Raw genomic sequence first — 22,387 nt, forward strand, 5'->3', positions numbered from 1 at the left:
CCCTTTACGACCGAAGTGTTTTCCTACCGGTGCTGCCGGATTACCACAGGCTAAAACCGCCAGGTGTTCCCCCAAAAATGCGATTTCAAGACCAGCGCTGCCAGATGGCATATTTGCAAGCCAAAAAAAGTGTACATCTGGCACATTTAAAACCCCTCTGGCATGGAAAAATTGAATATTTCGCAAGTGGCATATTTTCTGGCATGTTATGGGAGTTAATTGGCAAGATTTTCAAACTTAACAAATATGTTGGAAAATGGACAATGAATTATAGTATAATAATATAATCTTTATTGCGACTCTTGGTCATGTCATGGCGTAAAAGTAACTATAGAATAAAATATGGTGTATAGACATTATCCAATGGGTTTGCTAAACTGAAGATTCTGAAAGGAAAGACGCGTCATCTTGATGCTAGCGACATAGACACTGCGACGGTGAAACGATAAACCCGAAAAAATCCCAAGAAGCAGTGTTTCTCCTTCAAACAAACCAAGTTGTCAATAATTTTTGTACTAATCAGACAAACCCTACGTTCAAAAGGACGAAAGTTGTCGTGATTAAATTCAAATCTTAACTGTGCCTGTGTTTTAACAAATAGAATGGTGGCAAAAAACTATATTCAAGCAATCAAAGTCATATGAACAATCCCTCACTCTATCCACTAAGTACTTAGTGGCCGACTCTTGTCAAGCCGAGACGTTATACCCAAGAACAATGAACTCTGGCACGTCCAATAAGCATTTCGTTGGCTAAAACACCACCTTAGCATCTTGGAGCGGCCAAAAAACTTGCCTGAGAAGTTCTAAATATTTGGGTGCAGAACGTGCAGAAGCATAGCCCCCTTACACTCCACGAAATGTGTTTTTTAATCTGCACTCCAACGGGCGCTTTGTCATTCAGCCTCTACCAAATAAAGGGCCAATTAGGCCAATTCCATTTTATTGAATCATAATGCGTTTGTGTTGCTTTTGGCTAATTATATTAAAATCTTATTTTAAGATTTAATTTTAAGGGTGTCCGGAAAAGAGATTGCATTGCGTTCAAGGCAAGGCAAGAGCAGAAGATATAACAATCTACCGTGCCTCCTCCCGTTTTCTTTGGGCCGTGTGACGCTGCAAATAAAGGCCCTTATTGGCTATCCTAGAGTAGGGTCCAAGTGCACAAACAAGAAAGGCAATCTATGAAGCATGCCATCCATTACATGTTGGAAAGTTAGTAGGCATTCGCAAAGAGTTAAAAAGCCTAAATGATGTGATTACCACGGTCATTGGCAAGTCCTCCTTGACCATTGCAATTTCATGGTAGCCTCTTAACAAATAAACATTAGAAATATGCCCTTCTCCAAAGGATTGATGATGAAGGTAAGGGCATTCAGCAAGTCTCATCCATGAAGGATTTAGGTGTAGTCCTCCAACATAATGGAAAGTTTGATGAGCATATCCAGTTGAAAGGTTTGGTTTAAAGCTTTTCAAACATGTGGTTGGATATATCGCACGTTTAAGTCCAGAGATAGTGTCACGATGCTAGCTCTGTACAAGTCGATTGTTCAGCCGCATCTTGAATATGCCTCACCCATTTGGGCTCCAAATGAGTTCAGCAGGTTTGCAAAAGCTCGAGCAGGTCCAAAGATGTTTTACTAGGAACATTGAGGATATGAGAGAGCTCTCGTATTGGGAGAGGTTAGAAAGGTTGGGATTGTACAGTATTCAGAGAAGGTACGAAAGGTATCTGATATTGTACGTTTTCAAAAGCATCCATGAGCTCTGTCGCAACCCAGGATTTAGGGTCAATTGTAGTGACCTTAGGGGCTTAATGTGCGTTTTGAGAGCCCCTTCAAGGCCTCGAAGAATAAATTCTTCTTTTTCCGGCTCCCTCATTTTTGAATTGGCTTCACTTTGATATTCTTAGGAACCAAGTAAACGTTGTTGATCCGGTAGCACCTTTCAAGTCAGACTTGGACAATTTTATGACCTAAAGTTGTCAATTGTAGTGAGCGTAGATGCTTAACGTGCGTTTTGAGAACACCTTCAAGCCCTCGAGAATCCAGTCTAGCTAAAACAATGAAGTCCACATCTCTTCTTTCTCGGGCTCCTTCATTGTTCAATTTGCTCCCTTCAAATATGCGTAGGTCTTATGTAGGCGTTGATCCAGTAGCAGGATTTAAGCCAGACTTGGACAAGTTTTTGACTAAAATTCCTGATCAACCTTATATTCAAGGGTTAGCCAGATCAACCAACACTATTTCGTTGGTCGATCAAATAATATATATAAATAAATAAATGAATAAATTTCTCGTCTTGAACTGCTGGGATTCCCATCCCAGCAGCGGTGAGGAAGTCCGCAAAAAAAAATATCATAAGGAGTATGTAAGTGTTGATTTAAGTCAGACTTTGAAGTCCGAAAATAATTGCAAATCGTACTGTCCAATCCTGCTTAAACTAGCATTGTACATTGATATCAATTGTGCACTGAAGTTTAGAATTTGTCACATTCAGAAGCAAGTCCTTGTCATGAAGAGATTCCTGTCGCCACCGAGTCTGGGATCAAAATTGAAAGGAAAGTATTGATTGTCATTGTCATTGAAGTATATATTTTACTACAGTGCTCTGATGTTTTATACAAAATCATATCACCCAAGGGTCAATCACAATTTAGGACAGAATGCAATTATCATTGTCCTTGCTCATTTTTTCTCGATCAGAAAATCGTCGAAGAACAGATCTTGAGCCTCGAGATTGAATTGGCTCTAAGAGAACATTTGTTGATTCTCTTGTCGGACTTGGCGCTTCGATTTCAACATTGGTAGTGTTCACTCCATCTGCCGCGATGTCCATGGCCTCTTCTAAATATAGATCCCACTCAGGAAATTGTTTCTTGACAGTTTCATGGTTCAAGACCATATCATCCGGATTTCTTTCAGCTATTGCCTTGTTTTCGTTTGACTGAACGCTCGACGTTCCATCAGATGGATCATCTGATGAATTTGAAGGCACAGGAAGTGTTACCAAAGCTTCTGGGGATGGCTTGACAGGATGAACGGAAAGCAGGTTGTCTGGAGGAGGATCAGCAGATTGTTGGTTTTCAGAAGACTTCATAATCCCCTGGCTTGGAGCTTCGTTTAGGAAAGCATCGGTTGTTATAGATGTGGTTTTGGGATCAGGAGATGAGGTAGAAGCCAGATTGGATTCATAATGCAACTCGTGAGCAATTCCAATTCCATCTTCGGTTACAATAAAACTTTGCAATTGTTGGTAGATCGCATTATTACCTGAAAACCGTTGAGAGATACGTGAATGATTGGCTCAAAAGGTAAATCCAGTCTGACTTGAGTCTGACTTCAAAGATTCTACTGGATCGACACGTGTATACATACTTTCTACGAATATCAGAGGGAAGTAAATCAAACAATGAAGGAGCCCCGAGAAAGAAGAGAGTTGAATTTCATTGTTTTAACTAGTCTGGATTCTCGAGGGCTTGAAGGTGTTCTCAAAACGCACGTTAAGCCCCTACGGTCACTACAATTGACACTAAATCCTGGGTTGGGACAAAGCTCATGGATGCTTTTGAAAACGTACAATATCAGATACCTTTCGTACCTTCTCTGAGTACTGTACAATCCCAACCGTTCTAACCTCTCCCAGTACGAGAGCTCTCTCATTCCTGTGATGTTCCCACTGAAACATCTTTGGACTTGTTCGACCTTTTGCAAATCTGATGAACTCAATGAAGCCCGAATAAGCGAGGCATATTCAAGATGCGGCTGAACAATCAACTTGGACAGGATTTTAGCATCGTGATACTATCTCTGAACTTAAACATGCTATAAATCCACTTACAAGGTTTGAAAAGCTTCACAAACTTCTGGTTATGCTCATCTAACTTCATATTCTCTTCGATCCATAGGAATGACTTGGGCGTCTCAAGGCAAGTTGGTCAGGCGGCTCTTAAATACGCACCATGAAAGTACTAGTTATTTATTTGATGAACCTTCATGGTACTGCACTATCTTCTTTTAGAAAGTGGTAGTTGTGCAACACATCCCTCAAAGGCACTAGAATGGTACTAGTCATTCATATTGAGGAAGGGAAATGTGATTATCTCTTACTGCCTGGATGTACCGATTATTTCATGGTACCCTGTACTTTCTAATCTGAAGGTCGTACGCGACCCCAACTTACCGAGAAGGCTGTCCAAAAATGCTTTTTTGAAAAGGCCTCTTCCACTTGAATCCACGGTCAAGTGGTCTTGATTTGTTTTCAAAGACTTTATGAATGTGACCAATTCGATCAATGACTGAGGATTACCAGCCGTCGGCAGGGGTTGTGGAATTTCGTTCACCAACAAATAGTTGCCTCGGCATTTGTAGAGCGTTGACGACTCGGCTATTATCATCTTCACTTTCTTTTTGCTGATTTCGATTCCTTTGATGGCAAGTTGGGCTGGAAGATCGTCCAACAAGAGCGGGCAAAGGCCTTCAACGAGTTCATGGAGTTTTTCCAACACAAAATCTGCCATGGTCTCCCCATTTCTGCCATTTGAGGTAGGTAAATATATTTGTCCTTGAGAAATGAAATAATCATCCAAGCTTTTGACTATCACTTCGTTCAAAACTTTCCGTGATAAAGCCAATCCCTGTGTAATTAAGAGCATGCGAAGTTCGGATATGGTCATCGGACATTGATCAGTCAAGATCTTTTGGATCGGTCTCAAGTACGCTTCGTGGTCTTGTGAGACGATGCCATTTCGAATGATATAGTCAGGGAAACGCGTCTCAATCAAATTCCTTAACGAAGAGTTGTTCATTGTGACTCCATGATGTTCCAATTCCGTCCGAACTTGACCCATGTTAATTGGCCAGCCTTTCAAAATTTCAGGAATCATTGTTGCAACAACATCTTCTGATCCTGATCGGGAGGGATGTGGCTCTAACCTCTGGGGTATTTCCCATTCGGATGTTGGATGGAACTGATAGAATTGCTCGATAAATTTTTGAAGCTGAGAAAGGGTGATCCCAAATCCACGTGACTGAAGTTTCACATGAATTACTGGAAGATAATTGGGGCAAGACTTCAGATCCTTGTGTGTTTCGAAGAAGCCTTGGATAAATTCCATAGCAACGAGACTGTTCACTTTCGTTGTTTCTTTTTTCTCATTGGCATTCAACGGATGGGCTTTGATTGTCGTCGTTATTGCTCCATTTTCATCAACACCAAAGAAATTCGAATAGAGGGAAAGAAACTCTTGAATACTCAGGACGTTGCGTAGTCTAGTTTGAATAACTTCATCCCTTTTGATGATTGTTAAGAGACTCTCAATACTGACGACAGGGTGAGAATGCAGTATCCTGGCTAAAGCTATGACCGTTTCAAGTTCATTTGGCATGATATTCCAAATATCACGGGTCAGAACGCGATGACCCCCACAGACATAAGTTTCCTGGTTGGCCTTCAAGTACCTAACTAAGCTCCGGCGGCTGTCAATTCCTCGAGTGGATAAACTAGGAATCTTCAAGAATACCCATGGGACCTTAAACATGATTTTCAGCTCAGGACGATAATTTCCTCCTGGGACAGAGTTCTCCCTCGTTATTGAAGACGTGGTCAGCAAATGCCGAAGTGAATTGTCCAAAGCCGGATTAGCCTTCATTGCTTCGTTGATGATGTTAGTATATAATATTGATGGACGATGATAGAGAACTGTTCACGTGAAGAAAAGTCCTTCTTAGATTGGCAACGAGCAAGGCCCAACCATCAGTGAATCTGGAAATAAATCAAATAGGGATTTGAGACATATGTAAATGAATGCATTGATCGTCCGGATTATCGAAGGACCTGAATGCTAATAGAACTTGATATCATAGATTCATCGTTGGCACTACAAGTTGAGCTAAGACACTGAATAAGCTCAACTAACGTTTCCTTCATTTAAAAAGGGGCATTACAAGGGATCCTCTAGAAGAAACTAATATTATTTTGTATTTCGAGCTATCAGAGTAATAACACTTACATTTTCAATTATTGAACTGATTAGCCACATCAGCAAGTACGCAATGACAAGTCCTCTTTAACAGTTCCTTGTTTAGAAGCTGTTTAGAAAATCTATTAATCTAAGACAAAAGAAGCTGAAAAACGCCTTTTTGGGGGGAAATAGAGAAGTCTTTCTGTAGATGTCTTTTAGTCGTTCATGCTTCGTTAAAACCGATATGAAAACAAACATTGACCTCTTTAACTCGAAATCATAAAAATAGGGGACAGTCTTTTCCAAAGGAAATAATTGCAAGCCAAATTCCGCGTGGTCCGCCAAAGAGTTCAATGATGCACTTTGACTTAGTCAAAGGGTTAACATTCAGAACAAGTAGATGATGGCCTGATTTCCCACAAGTTTTGCCCTTGACTTAAAACTACAATCTTTAAAAACTAAAAATCAAAGTTGTTTCTGCTGGTACGTTAGTTTAAAAAATTCCTGATAAGTGCAAATACGTTTTGTTTATGGTAAAATATCCACCTTAGCCGTGGTCAATACTAGTCTTCAATTTTAATGCTACGTAAATGAATACTCTGATCAATCGCGCTCAAATTTTGCATTTGGGGTCTATCTAAACGCATTCAGAGGTGGGCATCGTTCAAGAAATAAACTACGGCGTCTTTTTTTTAAAAAGGAACGGAATTCGTAAATTACAGTGCTGGGGGGGAGTCTCTTGATTTTCTGACTTTTTGTCGGACTCAAGTTAAACTAATAACGAGATAACCCACCCACCCCTCAACTCCAAAAGCCCAAGTAGAGGCCTCCGAGTAATTTGGCCCTTATTGTTGTTATCATTTGTGCCTGCGAGACCAGCACCATTACGACTCAATCGTATCAAATAAATGTGTATCATTATAGAATTTGAGCGCAAGATCAGGCGTTAATCGTTTGGTACCCTGCACTTTCCAATTGAGGAGCTAGGACAGGGAGCACTTCAATATTTAAAGATTCAATGTCAATCACGGACGAAAGGGGAAATCCAAAGGCTTCGACAACAAACGAGTTTAAATAAAAGCGTACTCAACAGTTTAGAAGTGCGAATCCAGCTGGAAACCAAGGCAACGCTGTGACCAAGAAGTCCCCAGAGATTATTGGCACGAAGGGCTAAAGAACACTGAGATAGGGCAAGCGAGTCTTTTAATCCGGATCTAGAGATAACTCAACAAGGAATCCTTGCGTCCAATCATGTTTCGAAGGATCTTTCGTCAGTTGAACAAATTCTTGCTTTTTGCAGATATGTATGTGTGGTATCTTTATTTACGCACTGTATCCAAGACACAACAGCTGATTTGTGCAGGGTGACCAAGAAGCTTTGCGAGTTAACCGCCATAGCAGGGATTGAAACATATCCAATCTTAGGGAATGACCGAATCGACGACTACAAATTTGACGCGTCCAGGATCCGACTTGGGACCATACCAACTGGTGTAACGCACTTTTGATGGAGTGTTGAACAATGGCAATTGATTTTACATATTAAGTCTCTTATACTCTCCCTTCAAATGTTACAAACGCGAAGGGTTGTGGAGAAAGACACTCACAGATATATAGACTTGAATGATTAAATTGCTGAAGGAACAAACATGCGACCATGAAGGAGTGATAACTAATTGCCATGCGGGGAAATTTGCGTTGCTTGGGCACAACCTCCTTCTCTCCGACCGGAGTCGGGTGTGCGAAACAAAAACACGTCGGACCAGTTCAATTATCCTCGAAAAATTTGGCCAAGGCTGCCCGAGAAAGGCGGCTCTGGTAGCTCTGTGCACACACCTAGATTCAATTAGTGGCCAATAATGATTCGGAGATTTGCCTTACCTGGGCTCTCATGGATAAACATCATTTTACCTTGTCCCTTGGCCAAAAGATATGGCCAAGCCAAAAGCTCTATGCTAACCGTGATCGTGATCGAGGATCTTGGCCAGACCTGGAGATTTTAGAGGAGCTTTTTGGTCATAGGGACTTTGTCTATCTCGGAAGCTTTTATCTTCTGGAACTGTTTGTGTCGGAACATCTATCCGCGCACAATCAAAGGATGTACAACGAGTCTCAACAAAATCCTATTGAAACCTTCCCCAATGAGACATTGGACAAATTGACTCGATTGATCTAAAATTCTTTAATTCTGTTTATTATCATAAATGAAAGCCACGAAATATTAATTCACACCATAATTATCATAACGGAGAGTGTGAGGCAATCATTCTCGATATAGTGCTTAGTTTTTCATGTCGTTAACAGTTAACGGAATAACAACAGATAAGCAGGTTAAAGCCAGGATTAGGATTTAGGATAGCTTACAATCTTCTCTTTTCCTGGTAAATTTCTTCCCATCCCTACTAAATCGTTGAGGAGGATCCATGTCAACTACGGGTTGTACTTGCCGTCCCAATGAATTGCTCGCTTCCATATTTTGCCTCGGCAATAAAGTGCTAGAACTGCAAGAATCAGCTCGATTGACCCCTTCATCCGTGATCTCACTGACCTCTTCCAAAAATCGCCCCCATTCAGGGAAGTTCCCCTTGAATTTCACTGGGTAGACCTTTCTTTCATTAGGATGTGGCCTTGGAATCAGATCATCTAAGTTTTCCTCTGGAATGCTTGGCAAACTTAATGCTTCACTAAGTTGAAGATCTGGACAGTGTGGGGCTCCAGAGAAAGAAAGCGAGCATTTCGTGTCTTCTTTTGCCGGATTCATCATGAGTGTACAAATCTTGCTTGATGGGACATCAATTTCCACATCCAAGTTGTCGGGTCTTGAATCTGGCTGAGACATTTTGACGATTTCTAAATCTCCTTCGCTGACGTGGACATTCATGAATAGACCACAAGCCTCGTTAACGTCTGAAAAAGAGTCAAATGTTTCAAACTAAATATATTTTGGAACTCAAATATGAATCATTTTTGAACCACAAGATTGCCGTATTATCAGTTGTCCTTTCCATGAAATTTCGAGAAAATTAATCGGGTCTGAAATATTCAGTTCGCACACGATATTTCAACAAGGTATTCAGTTCAATCCTGCTCAGATCTGAGAACTATGGAACTACGTTTTAGAGTGTAATGGGCATCGTTGCATGACATAAATTATCATGCAAGCAAGCAGTAAATTATCTGTTCACTAATGTCTTAGATTCCCTCACGCTACTCCATTGCTGTCCTTTCAAACCATTCAATTAATCAATAGTTTAAGCCTTCAGAACGCCTCAAAATGTGGAACTGAACTTCAAGATTTAAAGTTGAGTGTGGATTTCACTTCTCGTTGATTCTAAGGCAGGACAATATTTCTCAACCCAATAAGTAATGATATAAATAAAAATGATATTTAACGATCGTTTCTTCGTAAAACTACCAAATCACATACAAACTGGTCATACTGTTTTTTATTAGCAATTACAACTTTTTCGTAATTTTATCGATAATCGCAAATGAACATTTTGAAGGAAATCATATTTCATTTTTGCAACCCGTTCTGAGTGATGGCTTCGTGAAAGATCAGACCCTAAAAAATCCAATCTAAATAAGATATATATATATGCTAAATATTTTGTCAACTGAGCATTTGTTTGGCATCATTTCCTGAAAACAAAATTTTAGATATTTAGCAAAGTAATAAGTTAATCATGAAATTCTTTGCCTTGTTAAATAATGTAAAAATATTCATCTTCAAAACCAAATATTTTCGCAGTCAGAGTGGTTATGACGACATTTTAACCGCTATAAAGTGAAGCAAATTGGCTCACTTGATTTTAATCATGGCCTTTATTTCCAAAATCCTGCCCTGCTACTTTTTCTTAATCTTTCTCTATCCTTTAGCATCCGTTTGAAAATCATAGAACGATCGGACAAGTTTCATTTAGAAGATATAATTTACCTTCAGAGTTGTCGTAAACCGCTTTGATGAGAGGTAGTGTGGTCTCTGAATTGGTGATAGAATTACTATCGTTCGTAAGCAGGGGGATCGATTCGATCATTGATTCACCAATTGATCGATTATCATCATTTTTTCGCTCAATTGCTTGAACGTCTTCATATTCAGGATCTGATGTTTTAGCTCCAACATCAGTGGGATCAACCTGCCATACGAAATTTCTCGCACACTTATAACTGGTTGAATGTTTGGTGATGATGGCCTTTAGCTTCTTCCGCGTTAAAAAGATTCGTCTGGCTCCTAATGGAGAGATCAGTTCATCCAACAAGATGGGACATTTACCGTCCAAAATGGGATGGAGTTTATTCAAAACAACATCCGTGATGAGCTCGCCTGAAGTGGTCTGGCAGGTCGGTAAGTAGATTTGCCTGTTGTAAACCAAATATCCATCCAGACTTTTAGCTATTACTTCAATCAAGATGTTTTGCTTTATCTCGACTCCTTGAGCCATCATGATCTTCCGAAGCTCATTCACGGAGATGGGACATTGTTCAGTTAGGACACTTAGAACAGGAGTCATGTAGGGCTGATGGTCTTGTTTCACGAACCCACGTTGTAAAATGTAGTCAGGAAAATGCTCTTCAATAATGGATTTCAGGGCAGAATGATCCAAAGGAATTCCTTCGAGATCCAGCTCTTTCAGAATCTTGTTCAAATTAACTGGCCAAAGCTTCAAAGTCTCACGGATGACTTTGATGACTTTAGGCTTGGTGTTGAGAAATCTCGTTGGATTTGGTCGAGGATTAACATATTTTGGCACATGAGAAGGATGATAGAATCGGAACACGAATGCTTGGAGTTCGGCAAAGCCAAAACCAACGCCCATGGAACAAAGGTTGGCATGTAACTGTGGCAGTTTAATAGCGGGAGCCATTTGCCTAATGTAAGTTCGGATCAACTCTATAGCCATGAGTGAGTCCACTCTTCTTCCATTTTGTTCCGCAATGCCACGGCCCACGTGGCATTGAATTAAAGGCCAGATGGATCCATTGTCTTCAAACAAGAAGAAGTCCGAATAGAGGCGAAGAAACTCGAGGGTACTGGTCACATTTCTAAGTCTGGCCTTTAACTTCTCGTCGTTATTGATTATCTCCTGGAGACTTTCCACGGTGGTGGCCGAAGGTTGGATGTATAAGGTCTTGGTTAAATCAAGCACCACTTTGAGGTCATTGGGCGTTTTCTTGTAAATCTCACGGGTGGTAACGCAATCTCCAAAATGAAGGTAAGTGCCTCGATTTGAATCGAAGTATCTGACCAAGGTTTCATAGTTACTAATGCCATATTTAGCCAAGCCAGGTGTTTTGGCTAACACCCAAGGGATTTTGAACATGACTTTCAGTTCAGGACCAAAACCTTGCGAGGGAATAGAGTTCTTGGCAGTGAACGAGCACTTGGCCATTAGATTCTGAAGGGCATTGTCCAACGATGCAATGGGCGCCATTTTCACACAAGAGACATCAACTGCGCTAAAAAGTAACGACCAGATTACTGATTTGCTACTTACACTTTGCAGCATTCAAGTCAAGATTCAGGAATACTTAATGTTGTTGAAAAGGATGTACTAATCGCATCTGATTGTGAACAAAAAAATCCCAACGAGATTTTAGATTTGGTTTCCGGATAACCTGAGTTCTGTTCGGAATCTTGGTATCTGAGGTCATTTCGGTTACTTACCTTGTCCTTGCTCACGCTGAATTCTCAATTAGCGTCTGGTGTAACTGGTGGCTTGATGAGTCGAATCCTAGATTGGATTTTGGATATTAAAAGTACGCAATCTTCTCGCCCAATTACATTGCGTTGAGTTAGGACACAATTATATTGCTGATATGATCCTTGGTGATTTATCCAATTGAGGCGGTGGTCCTAATTTTGGAAATTTGAGCTGTTACAATCACTCCTAATCAAAATTAACATCTTTAGTAAAGAGTTTTGAGAACATTTGAATATAATTTCAATAAAGATATGTTTACCAATTGTTAAGGAAGAATGTAGTCCTTTTTTATAAGGGATCATTGGTTTGATCAGGATTTGATTGGATAATACGCATTATATGTATTAAGCATTAAGGTCCAAAAGGTGAAGGGCAATAACATTTATATTTGGTTCACAATTAGGTTAGGCATTGACAGAGTGAATCGAAAAGTACTGGACCGACAATACTAACAAATGTGCTGTCTCACGATTGAGTCTCAATTTGCCTCATTTCAATGTTTAGAGATTACTTTTCACCCAATTAAATCCCTATTTAGCAAAGGAAAAAATCAATAGCAGAATGGATACTGTAGGATTGATATTGATTAGAACATCAGTTCCATCAGTTATCTGTTATACAATATCATTTCAGTTCTGCAATCATCAAAATTAAGGGATTCTCACGAGTGTCCGATTCGTTCGATCCATCACACATTTACTTTAATCTTGGCTTATCGAGTTTGATCAACTGATTTATCAGCGGAATTTCTAGGGCTCCCATTTTTTGGATTTCAAACTTTCTCATGTGGATTACATAAGGTATCTAGTGGGAAAGTAATAACGAAATTGCAAGTAACAAAATCTCAAAAATTCGTTCAATGATGTCTGTTTTTGGTTGGAAAGGAACAAAAAAAGGCCTTTTTAAGCACTGTGACAATGCGTGAAAATGCAATGCCACATGTTAAAAGAACTGAAATTCTAATTTAATCCTTTAACGAAGAACTATTAAGCCTCAAAAGAACAAGAGACCTTTCAAAATTTGACGGTGGCGTCATCTTCCTTTTCTGTTTCAATGTCCCAATATCAAAGTGATCAAAACTTTGGAAAGAATATTAAGTGGTGTTTTGAAAGATAAAACAGTTCGTTATGATATATGTCTACATTATTCTCTCCAATATAAGGCGACAATGAGAAACTCCTAGAGATATTTATAATAATATCATGTATTATTTACTATACATACTATATATTATTCATGCCCATGTTCCCATTATATAAAAATGTATTTATTGCGAGAAGCATATCTCACTGGATATATATAAGTGGTACATGAATGTCAATTCAATTAGTTTGAATTGGGGCCCATTCTCAAAACTCTTTCATCTGCCACTATGTGGTGTTGGAGTGGTTGTCACAATAAACAATAAGCAAACAAATGAACGCAGCTAAAAATTTCCTTTTCGGCCCATGACGAAATTCCATCTTCGGCAAAAAGGGTGAATTCTGTGAGATGGCAACCCTCGACTTTCATATCAGTCCACTAATCAGTTTCCATGAAATACTTCGGAATGGTTTCATTGACTCACTCGTGTTTTCATATTCAAAGGACTCTAGTTTATATTCTTCAAATGTCTGGGTTATTCAACCTTTATGGCAACGCAGACTTGTCCCATGCTTGTATTAATTTTATTTTTTACAGACTGCCGATTCACAGGTTGAGCGAATGTTTTGCCTTAACTGTGTAATCATTTTGAACCAAATCTGCTTACTGTCATTCTTTTCCTTGGTTATTCAGAAGGATTTGATGGGCTTATAATTACGGTTATCGTCTCTCATCATCTGCTTGACATGTATCTAGACAGGGACTCTAAAGAGAGGAAACGACACGGCTTTCCCCTGACCGGCAACTTAGGCCATTGCGTTGAATCAAGACAGTAACTCTAGTATCAATAAAACAAGATTATCCGTACTACATAGTACATTAAAGTGTTATTAATTAAATTATGATCTCCTTGATATACAACTCCGTCCAAATACTAAATATTTCTGATTTTATTTCGAAAGTCAAAAGAATAAATGAAATACCCATGAACATCCAATTAATCAAAAACAATCAATCGGTGAAGTATTGCGTAAAACTGGCTCAAAAACACGCATAGATAGAAAATCAACAAAAATAACTTTGTTAATTGATGAGGAACTTGCACTAACAAAATATAAAAGAAATGCATGGAATAAGCAATAAAAGTGAATGTGCATAAATGTTAACATATTAAAATATCTGGGATGAACAATTGATAATTCTTTCTTAACCCAAACATTGGGCAAAAAACATCAGGCATTGGTGAAAAATGAATGAGTTATCTTTTTGTAGAGTTTAAATTTTTACTTATTAGGAAGTTTGCATAAAAGATAGGCATTATTTAAGGGGCACAGAGTAATACCAAAGTACAACAGACTAGATCTCAATTGGAACTTTGGACTCCAATAAATTGTTTTTCTTGCAAAAGCATCCAAAATATCAAAATAGTCAAATAAAACAGGTGCCATATCTCTTAAAATTATTATTTCATGATTATGAAGTATCCAAATGAGTTTAAAGGGCAATATGTTGCTCAGAGCTACAGTATGTCTGCTTTTGGATTGAGGGCCATTCCCAGAGTGAGAACCATAGTTTCATAGCAAACGCGTTAAATTACTTGACATTTAGTCAAGATGTTTTTGAAACAATTTTCTACAAATAATATCATTGGCAAAAGAGAATTGATGATTGCGTTTTGAGCAAATTCTTGCTTTATCAAGAAAACCTAAGTAGCACTTTTCAGTTGTTGTTATCTAAGACATGTTTAAAGTCATGTTAAGTTTATCTAAATGCCTGGTTTTAAGCACATACCATCAACGGTTACGAAAATGATATTAGTCACATATTTTGTTCAATAAGTATGCCAATAATTGACATTCAAAAATTTCAGCCGCAAAAGTTTAGGCCTTACTTGGCGGGAAAGGTTTAGTGATCACAAAAAAGTGGCGTTTCCTTGCTTTAGTGTCCTTGATCTAGAGGGCATGTATCTAATGCCCATAGTCAAGGGCTTGAAGTGTTCCTCCCAAAAACCTACTTCGTTATTGCCACTTCTGTCAAGCCTTATCACTGGCTGGTTTAATTGAAGTTCAGTTTGAATACTTTTATTTCTGCTAAATTTTAGAAAGTCATGGTATTCAAAGGAAAACGTTTCCTCTTCTCTAAGCAAAGTGACATTGAGATCAGCAATAAATGATTTAGCACAGCAAAATAATGGCCTAGAATCTTTGTCAGACTCAATCTTCTTTATAATGCAAGCAGAGCTGTGATGAGTGTAGCAATAAAAAACAATTGAATAGCTTTTTTTAACACTTTTTCCAACTTTTTAGAGTCCATTCGACTATTTTAGGTCTATTCGACTTTTTCCAGCCTTTTTGCCGTTTTCACACATTTCGTCCATGGAGTAGAGAGGTGCCCCAACAAAACTCAAAGCTGCAGGTAAACGTTATCCTCCATTGATTAATTGGCGGTGATACTTTTTTAAACTTAACCTAACCTTATCAAACCTAACCTAACCTTACCTAACCTAACCCAACTTAACCTAACACGATATTAATAGCCTTTAAGGTCTCTCTCCAAACCTTATTAACAGTTTGTCACAAATTTTAAAATGAGCACCGCCAACTAATCGACAGAGAATAACGTTTATGCAAAGCTGCATGGTGTAGAACTGCAGTTACGTGTCAAACAAAAAGCTTTGCACATGTGCCTACCCATCCACATCTTGCTCTCCTTTTCTCGTGCATTGAAGCCTACTCTCCAAGACCACTTGAACCTGATATTGATGGAGCGCTTTACATAAGCTTTGATAACTTAAAGTAATTTGCGGTAAACGTTATTCTCCACCGATTAGTTGGCAGTGCTACTTTTTTAAATCTTGACCTGACCTAATCAAACCTAATCTAACCTTACCTAACCTAACCCAACCTAACCTAAAACGATATTAATAACCCTTAAAGTCTCTATCTAAACCTTTTAACACTTTGCCACAAATTTAAAAATGAGCACCGCCAACTAATTGGTGGAGAATAACGTTTATCGTAATTTGCTGGCAATTTCTTCAGGTTGACCAGATTTAGGGGAAGACTGTTCGATTTTGGAAGTTTGAAGAGAGCAATCTCTCTCTTTTTGGAGGCTTCCTCTTTTTTTAAGATCCATTCACCGATGCTTTAGCACGTGGAAATGATATCTAAATCGTCTTCGTCTCAAGATGTTAAATGAATCATCGGATTTGCCTACCCAACCTCCATATCGTCTGTTTGTAAAAAAAAGTGTAGAGTCTCATGTTCAAAACAAAAGAGCATAAACCGAATGAATGTCCTTTAGCCTTGTTATTGTAATTCAAAGCAAATAAGTATTCTATTATGAGTATTGAGCTTGAAAGATGTCAATACATCGTGCCTCGAAAGAAGCGTTCTTGTCGTATGTTGGTCAAACCCGGAAATTCATATTGCGGCGAACATGCCAATCAAGAACCGTGCCTTCCCAATGATGACAGCTCAAATTGGGCAGCCTTGAGGGTTCCCTGTCCTTTGGACGGTAAGCACACAGTCTTAAAATCGAAATTGGCCACTCATTTGACCAAATGTGCCGCCCAACCCACAAAGAGACCGGATTACTGTCAAGAAGGCATCAATATTCCCCAACCCCGCACCGAAACCACCATCGATAAACCCTTGACCATTGGTGGGATTGAGGATGAGCGATTGATGGCCGTGATTGGCAAAGTAGAACGGGTTTATGTCCAAACTGTTCACGGTAAAATCACCACGAAAATCCTCTGCCATGAGGCTTTAACGGAAGAATTGACTCAATCGTTTTACGGACCCAGTGTACTCAAGCATTTGAAGCAGAATGCGTCACTTCTTGGTCTCTTAGAAAAATCCAATCTTCTCCAAGATGATTCCATCTTCGTGGAATTTGGCTCTGGCCGTGGATTATTGACCTATTGGCTCACCCAAGCCGTACCCAATGCCAATAAATGCGATTTCATTTTGGTAGATCGAGCCAGTCATCGGCACAAATTTGATAACAAACTCAGAGAGAAAAAGGAATTCTCCATCGAACGCATTCGGACCGATATCCAAGATTTGTGTCTCCCTAACGTCCCTGCCATTCAATCTTCGGACAAAGGGGTCGTTGGGGTTAGTAAACATTTGTGTGGAGCAGCCACGGACTTGACCTTGAGGGCGTGCCAGCAATTGGAACAAGGTCGTTTGAAAGGCTTAATGATTGCCTTGTGTTGCCATCATCGATGTGTTTGGAATCTATTCGCTGGATGCAGCTACCTTCAAGACCTCGGGTTTTTGGCTGAGGAATTTAGTCTGTTATGTGGTTTGACCAGTTGGGCCATATGTGGCTCCGGAAAGCCGAGGAATACCAAAGACAAAGGTAAACATAAATGATTGAGCCCATTCAAATTAATCTGAAGATAAAACGGTTGTATCTTTTTTCAGAAGTAAATGTTTCGGAAGGAGTTTCAGACTTGCCCGATGTGAATCCCTTTGATTGCCGATACGATCGATTGGAACTACCCCGAGAAAGGCGGGAATTTATTGGTCTGAAAGTGAAACGAATCTTTGATATCGCAAGAGCAAACTATGTGACCAAGACCTTGGGACTAAAGGCAGAGCTCTTTTTCTATTGTCATCCTGATATTTCTCCAGAAAATGTTGTTTTACTGGCCACTACAAACAAGACAACATGACGTGATATCCTGTTATCTTAATGATTAATTGTTGCTGCCTGTGTTAGATAATAAAGTTTTCAAATAACGCATCTTAAGTTGGAGAAAATGAAGAGTGTCATCTTTTTAGCGTTTTTCTGTGGCATTGCCCTATCTTTGGCTTCAGTACAACCAAAGCCAAAAGGTACGGATTTGAAAAAGAACTTATTCAACGTCCCTACTTTTTTCACATTTCCAATTTCCTAGATGAGACAGTTTGTTCTATGTGTCGTTTGGTAATGGCTCTGCTGACTGATGCCATCTCCAATCCAGAAAATGAGCAAGATGTAAACAGGAAATTTGGTTTGAATCCATAATCATGTTTGGTCCAATTTTTGTCCATCTTTTCAGGTTATTGATTTCGTCTACTCGTTATGTCCCATTGTGATGCCCAATAACACCGTGGAATGTGAGTATATGATCTCCACTTATGGGGACGACCTACTTCATTTCATTGTGGATATGGAGCTCTCAGCGGAGGATATTTGCACGACTCTCACTGCTTGTCCTTAGAAGAATAAAACTACATAGTGGATTTTGTGTGAAGCGTCGAATACGTCAATATAATCCCAAGTCAAGATTTAAACTTTTTGCCTACAATTCTTCCCGAGTTGTTGATCTCAGAATCAACAAACTTCGGCATTTGTTTATCTTAAGAGTGGTTGTTAATGTTGCTGAGTGAATTTATTTCCTTATTTCATCTTAATGATACGAGTCTTCGTTCCAATGCACTTCTAGCAACAACATGACATTTAGGTGGAAGTTCAGAAGCTGTCCGTGCCCGTCTACCCTCCTCGAACGTGAAAGTGTTTCGGAGATCCTGAGAGTGTCAAATGGACCGACATATTTATAGATGCGATAGTTTTTTTTATCAAGGACACACCAATAAATTAGATTTGGTGCATTTGGCTAGCCCTGAAATGTTAGGATGGCCACGATGTTTTTCCCCTTTTTTGCAAACTTCCTTACCGCTACTGGGATTGGAATCACAGTAATTCAAGACGAGAAAATTATACATTTTACTGAACCTTTATTTATATGCATCATTTGATCGGCCAACGAAATATAAGGTTGATCGGGAATTTTAGTCAAAAACTTGTCCCAAGTCTGACTATAATCCTGCTACTGGATCAACGCCTACATACGCCCTACGAATATTTGAAGGCAACAAATTGAACAATGAAGGAGCCCAAGAAAAAAGAGAGTTGAACTTCATTGTTTTAGCTAGCTTGGATTCTCGAGGGCTTGAAGGCGTTCTCAATATGTTCTCAAAACGCATGTTAAGCCTCTACGGTCACTACAGAAAATGGTCCAAGTCTGACTTGAAAGGTGCTACCCGATCAGCAACGCTTACGTATTTCCTACGAATATCAAAGTGAAGCCAATTCAACAATTAGGGAGCCGGAAAAGGGAGAATTTATTCTTTGAGGCCTTGAAGGGGCTCTCAAAACGCACATTAAGCCTCCACGGTCACGGGAATAACCATAAAAGCAACCTCAATGAAAAGAGTACATTGAGTGAAAACCACCTGTTTACAATTGTTTACTACTAACCTATACTTTCATTTCACTTTCATTGAATATTGGGTGAGCAAGTACTTCTGTCGTTGGGGATTGATAGTGAGCTCTACTCAGCCTCAGAAAAGAGTTTTGTGTGGACAAGTGTTTGTGGACTCTTTGCGAGTCCAATTCCATCTTCGGTTATGATTATTCTATTGAGATGAGAGTGTGTCTCATTACAACCTGAAAAGGGGTCCAAGGTGTGATAAAGTGTTAGCTCATTTGTTTTATCATCTCCAAACTTACCAAAGACCTCATCCAAAAACGTTTTCGTAAAAATGATGTTCCCTTTCCAATCGGTCACAGAATTATTGTCACTGACAACCAAGGACTCCAGATGCGACACGAATTCGCTCAAAGATTGAGGATGAGCATTCTGTAGGGCTATATAGCGAGGATCGTTGTGGGTCAAGTTGTTATTTTGAGGATCAACGTCAAGTAGATTGATATCTTGAGGATCATTGGTCATGGAGGTCGTTACTTTGAGGGTCATTAAATAGCAAGTATATATCTTGAGGATCAATGTGCTGAGAATAACATCTTGGTCTTGGGGATCAATAGTCTTTGTTTCATTTTCAACCCGATCAACAAAAGTTTCTCTTACAATTATATACGGTTGAAAGCCCGGCAATAATGGTCTTTAGCTTCTTTACACTTATCAATTTTTTTTTGGAAGCAAAATGGATTACAGCATCTTCTAATAAGATTGGGTATTTGATTTCTGTCATTAAACGGAGTTTGTGCTAGATGAAATTTGCCATCAGCTTTCCTGATTTTTCAGAGGTGGGCAAATAAATCTGCTTTTTGTAGATAAAATATTCATCAAGACTTTCGACAACCAAGTCAGTCAAAATTGTCCGTGCAATCTAGACTCCCTTGGACTCCAAGGTCTTTCCTACGTCCGACATCATCATAGGACATTTCTTATTTAAGGCTTTTTGCACCAATCTGATGTAGGGTTCATGGTTTTGAAATACAAAACCATCCCGTACAAAGTGATCTGGGAAGCAAGGGTCGATGATTGACCTGATGGCACAATTTCCAATGGAAATGTTTTTGAGATCCAACTGTTCTTTGATCTTGCTCAAATTGACTGGCCATTGCTTCATGGTATCCCAGATGATTTTAAAGATTTCGCGGTGTGATACTTTGGGCAAAGGTTTCGTCGTACTTGGTTGAGGTTCTGCACAGATTAGTATATGAGATGAATGGTAGAATCTGACTAAGAATTTCAGAAAAGTTCAGAAAAGAGATCACCAAAACTGATCTCATAAAGGTGGGAGTGTAATTGGACGATGTCGATGGGAGTGCCAAATTGTTTGATGTAACATCTGATCAATTCAATGACGATGAGAGAGTTCACTTTTTCAGCTTCTTGTTTCCTACTTTCGCACTTATAAATCATCTCAATCCGAGGCCGTATTGCTCCATTACTTTTGGTGGCAAAGTAACTTGAATAGTGGCGAAGAAATTTTTGGGTCCCAATCTTGTTCCTTAATCTCCGTTTTAAAACGTTGTCCTTATGAAGTATCTCCCAAAGACTCTCAGATGTTGTTTCTTGATTTTGCTTATGCAAAATCTTGGTAAGTCCAATCAGCACTCTTCATTCATGGGGCATGTACCTGTCGATGTTACGGGTTGAAAAGCATTCCTCGCTGAAGATGTAGGTCTCCCGATTTAACATCAAATAATCTGTGAGAGCTTCATGGCTTTTAATCCCATGATGAAATAAAGCAGGAGCCTTGGAGGAGCCAAGGGAGTTCGAACATTACTTTCATAGCAGGACCGTAACCTCTAGTGGGGGCTGAATTCCTATCCGTGATGTGACAAGTGCTCATGATAACGCTGCGGTGAATAAGGGCCCTTATTTGTAACGTCACACGGCCCAAAGAAAACGGGAAGAGGCACGGTAGATTGATAAATAAACTGCTCTTGCCTTGCCTTGAACGCAATTTCTTTTCCGGACATTATGTGACCCGGGGGCATTAATTATAAATAAAATTTTGATAGAATTAGCTAAAAAGATAACACAAACTCATTATAATTCAATAAAAAGGAATTGGCCCAATTGGCCATTTATTTGGCAGAGGCTGAATGACAAAGCCAAAATGACCGAATGACAGTAAGGGGGCTATTGTCCAATGCTGGAATGGCTGTCATTGTGTCCGGAAATTATCACAAAACCTGGAAAGGTAAGAAAGAGATTGTTCTGAAATTAATCTAATTCATGTTTGTGGTGACTTGGAAGAGGTCAACAAGTTCAAGTCATAAGAAATGCAACGTTTTAATGTCTCATATGTAAGTCTAGAAATGGTGGTCATTTCAGAAAAGGGTTAAGAACTATCACCCCTAAAAATTCAAACTGAGGAAACTTTCGATCAATCAGGATTTGCTGCATTGCGTAGGTTCCCTTTTGTAGATGTATTTCCAAGTGTTACGATTCGGTGCAAACATATAAATGAGCTGGAATTTGAAATATCGTCACACCTCAATTCAATGGCTTGCTTTGGAGGAGCTTTAATGGAGCTGAATTATGCTTACATTAATAGGTCGCTGGTTCAAATCCGGCTCGAAGGACCATATAATTACTTCTAAGTCTTGAGACGAGTTTGTTTCAACTGCGTTTTGTTGTTGTCTTAAAAGCACCGATCTACAGGCTAGATTTTGGAGTAATGGACTGTATGTTTATAAGGACATTACACCAGCGATAGCAACATTGGCTTACATTTGACAATTAATGTTAGATTATTATCATTTTTAAATCATAACTGACCATCCGCTTGAAGCGCATGTGACAAGCAAAAACAAAGATACAAAGACAGTCCCTGGAAAATCCGAACTATACAGTTACACCCCGAAAGTTTTAGTGTCAAAGAATGAGAAAAATTGAAGAAGAATAGTCAGGGATCATTTACCTCTTGTAAATGTCGACTAAACTAGTGGGAGATTTGAGCCACTCAGGTCAGGGGATAACGGGAGCAAATGGATAAAAAGCAAGTGATGTCAAATGCAACAGCAGAATAAGCCCTCAGAAAAGATAAGCTAAAATATGAGATGAAACTCAAGAGTGAATAGTGTGAAGTGATTGAAAATTTGACCCATCTCATTGATTCTAAGCTAAGCAAGAAAACAATTGACTTATTTGAGACGTGATTTCAAACCTGTTTCAGTTGAGTTTTCCAATAGTACCACTCGATACGGTGGACGAGATTATATTTGAAGAGTGATTTCATGCTCTCTATTGGAATATTTTTCGAAAAAAACAAGACGGCATTGAAAGGTGCCTAAATGGCTGAAAGGGAGCAAGTAATGCACTTACTTGTAACGCGTTACTTTTCTGCAAAGGAAACGATAACGGTCACAGACCGGGTGCTTTA

The 22,387-nt window shown here is 39.2% G+C and overlaps 4 protein-coding genes across 8 annotated transcripts; 2 read left to right on the forward strand and 2 right to left on the reverse strand.

Moving 5' to 3' along the window:
* Window positions 1-2,582: 2,582 nt before the first annotated feature.
* Window positions 2,583-7,308, reverse strand: LOC131892874 (uncharacterized). Of its 2 annotated transcripts, none has more exons than XM_059242740.1 (3): window positions 7,053-7,308; window positions 4,182-5,762; window positions 2,583-3,271 (listed from the first exon to the last, which is right to left on the reverse strand). In XM_059242740.1, the coding sequence occupies exons 2-3, from the start codon at window positions 5,647-5,649 to the stop codon at window positions 2,655-2,657; spliced, it is 2,085 nt and encodes a 694-aa protein (XP_059098723.1). In that variant the 5' UTR covers window positions 5,650-5,762; window positions 7,053-7,308; the 3' UTR covers window positions 2,583-2,654. The 2 variants fall into 2 exon arrangements, with proteins under 2 accessions (XP_059098723.1, XP_059098722.1); XM_059242739.1 differs by having other exon boundaries at window positions 7,048-7,308.
* Window positions 7,309-8,124: 816 nt separating this feature from the next.
* On the reverse strand, window positions 8,125-11,714 carry LOC131892873 (uncharacterized). 4 transcript variants are annotated; one of them, XM_059242738.1, is made up of 3 exons: window positions 11,630-11,714; window positions 9,899-11,421; window positions 8,125-8,868 (listed from the first exon to the last, which is right to left on the reverse strand). In XM_059242738.1, the coding sequence occupies exons 2-3, from the start codon at window positions 11,394-11,396 to the stop codon at window positions 8,312-8,314; spliced, it is 2,055 nt and encodes a 684-aa protein (XP_059098721.1). In that variant the 5' UTR covers window positions 11,397-11,421; window positions 11,630-11,714; the 3' UTR covers window positions 8,125-8,311. The 4 variants fall into 4 exon arrangements, with proteins under 4 accessions (XP_059098721.1, XP_059098719.1, XP_059098720.1 ...); XM_059242736.1 differs by lacking the exon at window positions 11,630-11,714 and adding an exon at window positions 11,494-11,627; XM_059242737.1 differs by lacking the exon at window positions 11,630-11,714 and adding an exon at window positions 11,494-11,593 and having other exon boundaries at window positions 9,899-11,416.
* A 4,260-nt stretch (window positions 11,715-15,974) lies between these two features.
* Window positions 15,975-17,504, forward strand: LOC131892877 (tRNA:m(4)X modification enzyme TRM13 homolog). The gene is made up of 2 exons (XM_059242744.1): window positions 15,975-17,117; window positions 17,183-17,504. Exons 1-2 carry the CDS (start codon window positions 16,091-16,093, stop codon window positions 17,431-17,433), a joined length of 1,278 nt encoding a protein of 425 aa, XP_059098727.1. The 5' UTR covers window positions 15,975-16,090; the 3' UTR covers window positions 17,434-17,504.
* On the forward strand, window positions 17,437-18,157 carry LOC131892882 (uncharacterized). Its single transcript, XM_059242750.1, has 3 exons — window positions 17,437-17,596; window positions 17,659-17,738; window positions 17,803-18,157. The coding sequence occupies exons 1-3, from the start codon at window positions 17,521-17,523 to the stop codon at window positions 17,962-17,964; spliced, it is 318 nt and encodes a 105-aa protein (XP_059098733.1). The 5' UTR covers window positions 17,437-17,520; the 3' UTR covers window positions 17,965-18,157.
* Window positions 18,158-22,387: the final 4,230 nt, after the last annotated feature.

The sequence above is a fragment of the Tigriopus californicus genome, chromosome 2 (genome assembly GCF_007210705.1).
Source record: "Tigriopus californicus strain San Diego chromosome 2, Tcal_SD_v2.1, whole genome shotgun sequence".
Classification (NCBI taxonomy): domain Eukaryota; kingdom Metazoa; phylum Arthropoda; class Copepoda; order Harpacticoida; family Harpacticidae; genus Tigriopus; species Tigriopus californicus.

Bases quoted from the DNA above. Each gene is read 5' to 3' on its own strand.
- LOC131892882 (XM_059242750.1), top strand. From the start codon at position 17,521: ATGAAGAGTGTCATCTTTTTAGCGTTTTTCTGTGGCATTGCCCTATCT. The intron at 17,597-17,658 runs GTACGGATTTGA...CCAATTTCCTAG, and splicing joins AGTACAACCAAAGCCAAAAG to ATGAGACAGTTTGTTCTATG. The intron at 17,739-17,802 runs GTAAACAGGAAA...CCATCTTTTCAG, and splicing joins ATCCAGAAAATGAGCAAGAT to GTTATTGATTTCGTCTACTC.
- LOC131892873 (XM_059242735.1), bottom strand. From the start codon at position 11,471: ATGCTGCAAAGTGTAAGTAGCAAATCAGTAATCTGGTCGTTACTTTTT. The intron at 8,869-9,898 runs GTAAATTATATC...ACTCTTTTTCAG, and splicing joins GGTTTACGACAACTCTGAAG to ACGTTAACGAGGCTTGTGGT.
- LOC131892877 (XM_059242744.1), top strand. From the start codon at position 16,091: ATGAGTATTGAGCTTGAAAGATGTCAATACATCGTGCCTCGAAAGAAG. The intron at 17,118-17,182 runs GTAAACATAAAT...ATCTTTTTTCAG, and splicing joins GAGGAATACCAAAGACAAAG to AAGTAAATGTTTCGGAAGGA.
- LOC131892874 (XM_059242740.1), bottom strand. From the start codon at position 5,649: ATGAAGGCTAATCCGGCTTTGGACAATTCACTTCGGCATTTGCTGACC. The intron at 3,272-4,181 runs GTAAGTTGGGGT...AACGGTTTTCAG, and splicing joins ATTTTTGGACAGCCTTCTCG to GTAATAATGCGATCTACCAA.